General features: G+C 32.0%; 1 protein-coding gene across 1 annotated transcript in view; it reads left to right on the plus strand.

Annotated features, from left to right (window-relative positions):
• Window positions 1-9,320, plus strand: part of LOC107447791 (uncharacterized) — a 30,684-nt gene extending 21,364 nt beyond the window's left edge. The window contains exons 5-7 of the mRNA XM_087152474.1: window positions 303-429; window positions 3,571-3,659; window positions 9,217-9,320. Of these exons, the coding sequence (XP_087008600.1) occupies window positions 303-429; window positions 3,571-3,635 (192 nt within the window). The 3' untranslated portion in view covers window positions 3,636-3,659; window positions 9,217-9,320. The remainder of the gene's footprint in view (window positions 1-302; window positions 430-3,570; window positions 3,660-9,216) is intronic.
• Window positions 9,321-12,535: the final 3,215 nt, after the last annotated feature.

A 12,535-nucleotide genomic window follows, 5' to 3' on the forward strand; every position in this document is an offset into this window, starting at 1 on the left:
ATACGATTTTCTAAACAGTTATTTGTCATACAATTTTCGTATAATATTCATTATGTGTAATGAAATCTTTTCTATATCTACATCCTACTTACCCTACATGAGTTCATTAATCAAGTAGTGTTTAATTTCGGTTTTGTCCCCCATGGATAAAACCATTTTTCTTCCAGGCTTTTTCTTTTGGTATGAAACCTCTTTTAATACAGTCTTAGTTTCATTTCTCGAATTAAGACTGTAAATTATGATAAAAACACGTCATTTATAAATTTTTGCAAAATGAATCACAATTTGAAATTAAATTATAGCTGATGACCCCCTTCGGAAACTTCAGCACAGATCCTAAGCTTCTACGTTTAACTGGAGAGAGGATGGTCCTTTCCTGCATATCTGCAATTGACAAGAAACCCAACAAAAAGAAGTCGGCTAACAAGGGTATTCTCTTCTTTTTTTTTCCTTTAAAAAAAGTGACATTCTAGTTTTAATCAAGTGGTTTTTCATTTCATGTGCATCACTTTACTTAAAAAAATTATTTCGATGAAAGAATCAATCCGCATTTTATTTTATTTTATAACCGCCGTTGAACGAGTCGACCCCATTTTTGGGTGGACGACTACTCGTGTTCAACACGTCATTTCGAACCCAATCCAGAAGACAAGGAAACTCCTGGACCAGTACTTCCAGAGGGAACAGGGAGGATTTTAAGACTCGACAGATGTAACGTGCATCAGTCCCCATTTACTACACCGACAGGTGAGGATCGAACCCACAAGGTTATGCCGGCCTAATCTATCCGCATTGAAAATATCTCAATGTCACTTGAAAGTTTTAATTTAAATAAACATCTGAGTTGAACTACCCTATCTGGTCAAAAGACACCCGGTTGTAAGGGTGGTGGGAGTATAAGAGTTTGGGGACTCAAGGTTTGGTCTGTGTCCGTTAGTTCCTGTGGTTGGAATCATGAACTAAGAGATGTATGTGGACAATGCTGCACTCCCAACTCTATGGCAATATTTCAGCCAGCATCGAGACTTGCATAGACGACGTTCCAAAAACTACCTTCTCAGAACCCCAGGGAACACTTTTGGGGAGGAATTAGAGAGCAGTCAGGTACACTGTGAAAGCAGTTGTGATGGAAGTCCTACTAGTAAGACTGAAGCCCAAAAGCAGTCAAATTGTGAAAGAATGTGTATAGTAGAGAAATGTGTTTAAAATTAATATTTTTGATATTATTTTCAGTTATATAACAAGTAAATATCATCACTAAAAATAATTATAAAAGTCACAAAATTCTAAGAAATTGTGTCATCATTGTTTTTCTAATTGAGATTAAAAAGCAATCAAAGTGACTTCCTTGGGGCAAGTCTTCCACAGAAGGCTGTCGTCGATGCAAAAAGGGAGGCATATCATCAGGACTTCCGGATACTTTTGTGTACTGAAGATCTAGAGATCAATGCTTAAAAAATAAAAATGGCAATTAATTTTCTGAGCTTAGTATTTATTAGCCGAATACTTCGTAAGTGATGAAAATGGCACCCGTGTGTCCAAAATAAAGCATCATTCACATTTTCTGCATTCATTGCTTATTTTTGTAACAAAACTAATGGAGCGTCATTGATGTCAGTATTATTGTGTTCATTTTTACGCTCTCTTAAGCAAATGAGTTCTATTTTTTCTATTCATTTCGTCTTTTTGTTCATAATTAACGTCATCAGTTAGTTACTATTACCATAATGAATGATTACAGGCGTCCATAATAATATGGGTATTTTTTTAGGGTATTCCTCAACGAATGAGTTCCATTCTTCCATTCATTTTACTTTTAGTACAAAAAGTATTTTTTTTAGACCGTCCATTCATTTTACTTTTAGTACAAAAAGTTTTTTTTTTATACCGTCCATTCATTTTACTTTTAGTACAAAAAGTATTTTTTTAGACCGTCCATTCATTTTACTTTTAGTACAAAAAGTATTTTTTTTAGACCGTCCATTCATTTTACTTTTAGTACAAAAAGTATTTTTTTAGACCGTCCATTCATTTTACTTTTAGTACAAAAAGTATTTTTTTAGACCGTCCATTCATTTTACTTTTAGTACAAAAAGTATTTTTTTTAGACCGTCCATTCATTTTACTTTTAGTACAAAAAGTATTTTTTTAGACCGTCCATTCATTTTACTTTTAGTACAAAAAGTTTTTTTTTTTAGACCGTCCATTCATTTTACTTTTAGTACAAAAAGTATTTTTTTTAGACCGTCCATTCATTTTACTTTTAGTACAAAAAGTATTTTTTTAGACCGTCCATTTTTAAATTGTTTAGTTTCATAGTAACACGTTTTAAAGGCATAACTATAAACAAAATAAACTCATGGTTTCCGTGAAACTTAAAAATGCTAACGTATGACATAATCATCCTCTGCTACTGATCATTCAGATTACCTGGCATAACTGATAAAAAGAAAATAATTTAGTTTTACAGAACGCATGAAGAAAAAAACTTTTTCGATTAGAGCTATTAGCCAATATCACGGCTGAATGTTTTATGGATCACTGGGAATTGTTTTTAGATATTAAAACCCTCAATGCAGACAGGCAAAAATAAAATCATTTTTATTTATACATGTAGCTATCCGAATAATTTTTTAATGATAGCCTTTTTATATATTTTAGAATCTTCATCAAAAATAAACATTAGGAGAGACAGATCGAGGGAAAATATCAAAAACGCTGTAGAAATCTAACGAATGAAAAAAAAAGATCAGAAATTTGCTTAATTCACAAAGCAGTGAAGGGTAATCATGAAAAACACCCCAGGCAATAAAACAAGTTTTAATATTTTTCATTCTACCTTACTTCACAGTTAGTGATTAGGAGGGTTAGGACGATGATGATAAAGGACTTTTTTTTAATATATATTTTTCATACTGTATTAAGTTCACTGGCAGTCAAGCATCACGCTGCTGTCAGTATGCGGGTGGGTGATCAGCCTGCGTAGGGACCGAGGGAGCGCGGTATCGACACTCTCTTTTCATTACGTTACCTAGGTAATTTTCCCCGTATTAACTCTTTTTTTCCTTCACATTTAAAAATTTTTCATTTATGAATTTTGAAGGATGATTTTTATTTTAAACTCTTTTAATTTAGTATAAATTTTGCATTGAATCTTGTTATGTTAAATAACATCCAATTAATAGCTTTTCAAGATACATAAAAAGAATTCAGTTTTAGATAATCTTTCTGTTTTTTTTCAGGTATCTATTTACTTTCTAGTTTTTTATATATCTACATTAATATATATATATATATATATATATATATATATATATATATATATATATATATATATATATATATATATATATATATATATATATATATATATATATATATATATATATATATATATATATATATATATATATATATACATGGCGCTGTTGTTGCATTCTCACATCCGACAAATCGCACCTGACCCTCATATTTGATACCAAAATTACATTTTAAGAGCAGTCATTACAGAACTGATATTCTCGATTAAAATAAGGAATTAAACTTAAAAACTTTTTATAATTTTTGCAGGTGAATTCGTCCCCCGTCCAAGACGATCCACAAAACAGATGTGTTCCTGCAACTGCGATTGTTAGAGGATTGCAATTTTAGAAGAAAAGGTAATCCTTTTAACCGTTATAGCGACTATCCATACGTCGTTATATGCGGATGTTAACAAGAGACTCGAGTCTCATATAGATTTTGGTAAAAAATTTGGTATGGTGATGACATTTCTGGTTTAAAAAAAAAAAAAAAAAAAAAAAAAAAAAAAAAAAAAAAACATAATTCTGGTAATGAGTACTTTGACAATTTTGCAATTACTTCCCAAATTTCGGTCTTCAAAATTCGTATTACCACACACCTAGTCAAAAATACTAAACTGAAAAGTAAATTGAACGTCTTTATGCTATGCTTTAATGTATTACCCACATTTCATAAAAAAATTAAATTGTATTAGGGTAAACCAACCAGTGAAGGAACATTTCATATATATTGATTAAAAATAAGAAATTGAAAGTTTTTCTTTAGATTGATTGGTAACAATAGCTTACTGCCAAACAATAGGAAGTCATCTAGCAATGTTTTGGATTACCTGGTCAAATAGACTTCTCTGGAAAAAATTTTTAATTTGTTATTATCTCTGCAACACCTTGTTTCTTTGAAAAAATTATAAGGTTAGTGTTTGTATTTATATGTTTGAAGTGGAATTAATTGCATGTAATAGTTTTATTTTTCTCACTGTGAAAAAGAGAATTCAAAATATAGTTATTGAAGTTACGTTTTATTTTTTTAAGCATCATAGCATGATAAAGTACTGAAATAAGGGGGTGTTTATTCACTGGATCACCAAACGATGAATAACCAGTGAAGGAACAAGTGTTCCTTTCCTGGGTTTTTTTTCTAAGTTAAGTTAATCAAAACAAAAGATAAACTTGTACTTTTAGTGATGTTCCGCATCAAAAGTATGTTAAAAATAAGAAAAAAAAACTTCTAACCAGTGAGGGAACAGGCATGTTCTTTTACTGGGCGTAGATTTCTCAGTGAATGAACAATATGTGTTAATATGTTGACACTTTAATTTTCAATTCATGATTACAAAAAAAAGTTAACATTTTTAAAGTATTTTTATGTTATAATTTCAAGAATAGGCTTGTTTGTAAATATTTGTATGGCTTATAAATTCATAAAGAGCATTAAAAATAAGCAAAATGAAGTGTTCCTTTACTGGGTGTTCCTTCACTGGTCAGAGCTGTTCCTTCACTGGGTCTTCTTACTACTTGTTATTTGAACCTCCAAAACTTTAAAACAATATTATGTAAGTTCTCTACAATTTTTTTACATAATTTGTAATGAGTAACAAATATGTTGACACTGTCATATAACTAAAATTACTAATTTTGAAATTAATATGATTTTTTGAAAGGTAAGCGAAGCTTAAGTGTTCCTTCACTGGTTAGTTTTACTAGAATCCTTGTCAAAGCGCTTCGTTAAAAAGCTTTTTGGTGTTACCCTGAAGCAAGGTAAATTTTACCATATTCTGTTAATTTTGACCCTATTGGGTGTCATTTGAAAAGTCGAGTTTTAGCAAAAAGAACATCCTTTTGAAGTGTAATAAGGATGTTTGCCTCATAAACGTTGCTTTTCTGCATTGTATAAAAAAAGGTTTTCCATTTCATCAGATTATTCTTCCCTCAAACAATAGAAAATACATTTTTCTAAAAAAAAGAAAGAAAATATCAGAAGAAAGACAGTCATTTTAACCTCGCTATAAACGTACCATTTTTGTATTTTTATTGCAGTGGAAACTTTGCCGTAATGGCGGTAGTCATTGCTTTCACTGCATTTTGTTTAATTTATAATTGTTTGTTTGAAAATTTTTGTTTTTAACCGCATCCCTGAATATCCCGAGTTAACTCGGGTATGTATATATTGCAAATATTTAGTATCCCGAGAAAATTCGTCAGTATGTTTTGCTTCATCACGTTTGTACTCGGTCTGAAGCAAAAATAAATAAATAAAAAAAGGAATCTGCTGTGATTGGAAGTTTTGTTTGCCTGTTGGATTGTGGGACTGTGTTTTGTGCTATTTTATCATCACGATGGTTGCAGAATTTACTTAGTCCCTTGTTTCAAAAACTATCATGCAAAGACTTTTTTTCATTTGCCAGAGGTAACTCAGGATATTAAACTGATAGTAATTTTTTGAGCCTAAAAAAATTAAAATTTCACCTTTCAGTTTGTGTATTATGTTTTGTTTCAGTTTCTTGTATTTGCTAGTGAAATAGGTTGATTTTTTTTGCATTTTTTAAAAATAAAAATTTGTTAGAGAAGCGGTTCCTTCACATAGTTTCAGAGAGTTGTGCATTTAGAATACGTTATCCTTTATCAGAGAGTTATCTTCTGTATTTTTAGTGCTCATTTGTGTAATACACATCACAGTATACATTCTATTATATATTTTTCACCGTTTACATCTCCCCCAAACTTTCTACAAACTATTTTTGAATTTGGTACATTTTTGAGTGTTTCTTCACCTCTCGATATATTTATAATAATTAGATACATTTTGCGAAACACTACGGTTCCTCCTAACTTTAACGTTAACGCTATTTGCGCTTCATAGCGCATGCGTGAAAATTTCCCAACAAGTCGCTATGGATGGTTGATTGCGTAGAGCAGGTGGAGATCGACATTCGGGGTTAAGTCTTCCGGGTTACTACTACTTCCGATTGATTTCTACGCCTAAAGCTTTCACAAACGCGCCACTACTTGCAATGTTTTCATTATGACGTTTCTTTTCCTCCAATTAAACTGTCAACTAAACAAATGACACATAAATTCTGCCCAAAATATAAGGAATTTTACACAACTATAGCCAAATAAGGGATAACACTCAAAAGATGGTATTAATTTTGTTAAATGTGTTTCACGACCTGTTAGAACTCTTATGAAACACTTCCTTGAGACTGTTTTAAAGGCCTGTTTACACGGTCCAATTTCTTGAATCCGAGAAATTGGACGGATTTCTCTGTCCAAGAAATTGGATGATTCGTTGACACTATCCAAGTTCTTGAATGTCGCTGATTCATTGAAAGAAAAACTTGCGCATGCGCATTGTTCATATTCGACATTATAAAATAATACTTACATAAGTTTAAAATTACTAAATAAATTCATATAAAATCATAATAATACAAATAAACCTCAACAGATCAATTTATTTGGACTAAAATTTATGAAAACCCACAACAAAATGACATAATTTGCTGCCAGCTTGTTGACGTCACAAAACCTAAGACGCTGATTGGTTAAGGGAGAAAAAACTTGGATGGAAAGTAGAACATGGTCTACTATCGTCCAAGAAGTTGGACCAAGTTCTTGGATGTTTGTTTACACGATCAAAGCTCAAAGCAAAACAAGTTTCCATCAATATCAATCAATCTCTGTCCAAGAAATTGGATCGTCTAAACAGGCCTTAACACATCACCTCATGAGTTTGTTATTGTTTACATTCAGTCAACCACCCATATCTTAAAGAGTTCAATCGGTCATTTTTTCTCTTTCTAATGGTTTTCCACTAATGGACCAACATAACCTTGATGGTTGAACCATTATATTTTTTGATGGTAACCAACATAAGTAGCCTTCACTCCAATGTAGGACTGATTAATGATGGTCCAACAAGTTGTTTTGATTGTATATTCCTGCTGAACAAACAAGAATTTCCATTAAACCATCATGGAAATGTGTTATTGGAACCACCCTCTTCTCTTGATGGTTAACCCTCATAGTGAGCAAAATTTTTTTGGCTTATCACACACCGTGAATGCAAAATATTGGATGACCATCAAATGATGTCGTGAATCACACTGAAACCATCAAAAGATGATTTGATCAAGAATTTTGACTTGGTTTGATCTTCTTTTTTCTTTTTCATTCAATGATTTAAATCGGCTGATAATTTTAAATTTTAAAAAAAATTACCCAATATGAGTAAAAATTTAAGTTTGGGATATTTTTATTTCACCTATTGGCTCTTGTTTTGGGTTTTATGGCTTGCGCATCTTATTTGGACGTCATCACACTTTTCAACTGTGTTCAACAGTAATAGCAAACAGTGCGCATATGTCGTTATTGCATGCGTTGCTATAGCGACCGCTTTTCACCAGCAGTCATTCTTAATGTATTTACATATTACAATAATTTAAAGTATTTTTATATTCTTTTTATTATTAACTTATAATTGCTGCATTGACTGTGATGTGATTTAATATAAATATGAATAGTGAGGAAGGAAAAGTGACGTCTTTGATTTGAAAACAATTCCGACGACAAATATTAATTCTTTTACAACTCATGATTTGAAATGTTGGAGCGTTTAACGTCGAAACAAAAAAGCATTTGACCAATAGGAAACCAGTGATCGTAATAAAAAAAAATCATTATTGTTTACATATTTGGAGAAATGTTTCATTTATGACATACGCAGACAGTTTTTTTAAAAAAAATTGCGTTTTAGAATAATAAAAATATATTGCTACAGTGGAAACATTTATCCCTAGCATTTCCAATTTTTAATAATTACATATTAACTCATATTATTAACATAGTGATTTTTTTATGGTACAATAATACAACAATGTTTGGCGAGTTGCTTGGTGGATATTTCAAAGTGAAGCTTTTCGCTAGTATAAATTTTAACATTTACAAAAATGGAAACTATTTTTATCTAAAGTAATTAAAACTTTGATCGGAACAAATTATAATAAATTTTTATTTTATTGGTTTAAAACAAATGTACATTTTTTAAAAGAAAATTTATCTAGAAAATAGTTTACTGAAATCACCGCTACTAAAATGATGTGCAGGTTGCTGTTATGGTAGTACATCAACTGTATTGAGATGGTCATCTCATCATCGTGTGAAAACATTTTTAATTATGCTTTCAATTGAACGGAAATGTTCTTATTTAACTAAAAAAAATTATTCCGTTTCATCAATAAAAAATCTCGCCGGTCATCCTCTTCATCAACAACGCCACCATTTGTATTTTAATTCTGGTTTTATTGATAAAGAAGAATTTATCTTGAGAAATTATGAAGGAGTATGTTTGTAAACATACATATGTTGTAAATATGATATTAGTATTATAGATATTAGTATGTTTGTAAACATAATAAAGACACTTTTAAATTATAATTTTCTGTTATCTGTCAGTCAAATAATTTTCTTTTAAAATAAAACATTTTTAAATTATAGCCCCCCCCCTATAGAATCGAGTTAACATATCTCGGGACACTAGGGGATTGGAACTGAATTTTTGTACTGGTATAAAAAATGGCCATGGCCATGTATACACTACATGGCCATTCTGCAGAATCCGTTGTCTTCAGCGCACTTAAATTGTAAATTATGAGTACTAAATGAGATCACCACCAAGATATATCCCCCCCCCCCCTTTTTCCTATAAAGTTGGGTACTGATTCGGTTATTGAAACACATTCGAATCACTTAAGTGAACTGATTCGAATCACTCTGATGATTTATTTTGCCCCACTCTACTTAGCTGTCTTTAGAATAAATAAAAAAAAGTTCGCAAGGACGTTCTATATTGAAACTATTTTTTTTTTATTAGTTGTGAGACTATTTGCATTCAATTTCGTTTCATTATTTTCAGGTGATGAGAAGAGTTGTCGTCTGTATCATACAAGGAAGAAACTGTGTATAATGTTTTTATAAAGTTTTTTTTTTTTAAATAAATAAATATCACATTATAAAATCATAGTATTCTTTCTTATTCAGTTGTGCAACCTTTACCTGACCATTACTTGTATTCGCCGAAAAAAAATACACTATCTGGCCATAAGTATCCGGACACTCACTATTCTTAAGCCATAAGTATCCGGACACTCACTATTCTTAAGCCATAAGTATCCGGACACTCACTATCCTTAAGCCATAAGTATCCGGACACTTAAGCCATAAGTATCCGGACACTCACTATCCTTAAGCCATAAGTATCCGGACACTTAAGCCATAAGTATCCGGACACTCACTGTCCTTAAGCCATAAGTATCCGGACACTCACTGTCCTTAAGCCATAAGTGTCCGGACACTCACTATTCTTAAGTCATAAGTATCCGGACACTCACTATCCTTAAGCCATAAGTATCCGCACACTCACTATCCTTAAGCCATAAATATCCGGACGCTCACTATCCTTTCGCCATAAGTATCCGGACACTCACTATCCTTAAGCCATAAGTATCCGGACTAACATCCTATTAATCAGGACAGTCCAGGAAAATAAATAAAATCGTTTAAGTAAAAATTTGATTTATTAAAGTAAGTATATTCAAAATAGCCATATACACAAATCATAAAGAAAGGAAAATCCCTCAAAGCGATAAAATAGTTTTGTTACCATCAATGATGGTTGAGAGACCCGGCACCCCCAGTCTCCTCACATTTGAAATTGAAAGTGAATTGAAATTTATTCCTAACGGACACAGCTGCGTGGAGAAGGGATCCAAGAAAGATCAAAATAAAGCCGCATAATCAATATTAGGTTTGAAAATACTTTGGCGATCGCCAACAAGACTGCGAGAAATATTGTAACCACATATTTGCTGTTAGAAATGAATAATAAAGAGTTAATTATTACAGATTTTTGTTTTCGATGAGGCGTGACAGTGAAATGAACCGTTATATAGATCGATGAGAAAAGAATCAAAAAAATTTTATGCTCGCTTTTATAAGCATTAACTTATTGATTTTATTAAATATAATTCGATTAAGAGTAATGATAGAGATATTTTAAAAGGTAGGAAACATGTAATGTCCATTGCAGTAATTTATTCCTTTATTTCGCATAATTTAAATTTATATTAAAAAGAGTGTTAAAATATCCGAAATTTTTAACCTGTTTCGAGTTTTTGTGCAACCTAAAGTGAAAAGCTTCTGTACGATTAAAGCAGCACAATATTAGTTAGTTATTTTTTTTAATAATGAAGTGAACGAAATAAACGCATTCATTGATAGAATCAATCACTATAAAATAAAATATAATACAAAAGCAGTTTGTACAAAGAATTCAAACTATTTAGAACTTACGAAGTTTTCACTTATATTTTGATATGTAATCCGGTTAAACAATTAAAAAAAAATGAGTTGATATAATGAGATAAACAAGCTTTTGTTTACCTTGATTGTCATATGACCTAAAGGTATAACTCTGCACTTGGGCAGATCAACCAAATGAACCCTTTAGTGGGCCATTTATTTCTAGTAAAGGTAAATTAAAGAATTTTCGGAATTGAAATTTATGTAAGAATAGTAATTGATATAAGAAAAAAAAACTCATTTAACTTGTAAAAAATTAATTTAGATTTTGATACTATTTTTTGGGGGGTAAGTATATTTACCACGACCTATTCGGAACTTTTTGACTTTTATTTTTCTTTATTTGTTGTTGTTGTTCATTTACGTCGCACTAGAGCTGCGCAATGGGCTATTGGCGACGGTCTGGAAAACATCCCTGATGATGATCCGAAGACATGCCATCACAATTTTGATCCTCTGCAGAGGGGATGGCACCCCCGCTTCGGTAATCCGACGACTTGCACGCGAAGTCGAGCACTTTACGGTAGCACAGTTTAACGAGGACCCATACCGCACACCCTTGGTCCCTACGCAGGCTGATCCAAGTGGTCACCCACCCGCACACTGACCGTAGCCAGTGATGCTTGACTTCGGTGATCTGCTGGGAACCGTGTCTTAACGGGACTTTCTTTATTTGTAAAATTAATTTTATAAATGTTGCATTTTCTTATACTAAGAAATGGTTGCCAATTTTATTCAAACACACTTCAAGAAAGTCATTAACAACCTAAATTAAAAATGGTCGAAATGGGGGCTAATTAATCTTACCTTAGAAAGGGTTAATCACCAGATTAGGTACGCTTTAAGGGGGAACTTAGCTGGTAACATTCAAGTAAAGACGGAAATATTACGCCGGCGTTTTTTGGTCTGCAGCCTCGACAGTTTTTCTACCATACCAATGAAGAAAATCAGTCATGAGTCTTTCGCAACAAAACAAGAAATTAATTCGCAACAGAAATTGAACCGTATGAGGATTTTATTTTATTTTTCAACCGTCGTTAAACAGCCAACAGAGTTTTGGGTCCGTCATTTGGAACCCAATCCAGAAGACAAGGGCATTCCTGGATTGGGAGAAATTTGCCTTCGTGGAGAACTTCTTGATAGAGTTAACCCCGCAGAGATCACCTTCCAGCCTGATGGATCCGTCTGCCACTGAGGATATTTTACGTCAATACTGTGATAGCCGGAATTCATATCGACCAGCCATTCGAACCTCATTGGAAGGCCCTGAAAGATCATCACCCTAAAAGGATCAAATTTTCTCGATGAAAGTTACCAAGCTCATTAGATGTGAATTTGTATAAACCGCTGGGATTCGAACCTGAATAAGTTTTAATTTTGTAAAAACCGTGAGTATACATCATTATTCTAATTATAGATAATGTATTCCTTTTGATAGATTGATTTCTGAGAGAAGAATAGTGTAAAAATATTAATTTCATTACAAGAATACTATTTTTTTCAGATCGAAAACTAATAGCGAAAGTATATACTTTCAGCTGATTCAGACCAAGGTTACGAATTGAACAAGTAGTTATATTTCTATTATGAATTTACAAATTTTTAACCATTATTATTTTTTTTAAAGTATTGCATTTCACAATCGATTACAATAAAGTTAAGATAATACAACAGTAAATATAGTATATATACATATCAGTTAGAATAATTTAAGATTCACATAAAATGGGATGAGGAGATTTATTAAATCTAGGTTTCATTCTAGAAAAACAAAGTTCTTCATCTACAAAACTCTTGTCCGGTCAGTCTTGACATATGCTTCTGAAGGTTGGACAATGACAGAACTGGAGGAAAATTGTATCACAAAATGTGAG

The sequence above is a fragment of the Parasteatoda tepidariorum genome, chromosome 1 (genome assembly GCF_982258835.1).
Source record: "Parasteatoda tepidariorum strain Cologne lab strain chromosome 1, Ptep-v5.0, whole genome shotgun sequence".
Taxonomy (NCBI): domain Eukaryota; kingdom Metazoa; phylum Arthropoda; class Arachnida; order Araneae; family Theridiidae; genus Parasteatoda; species Parasteatoda tepidariorum.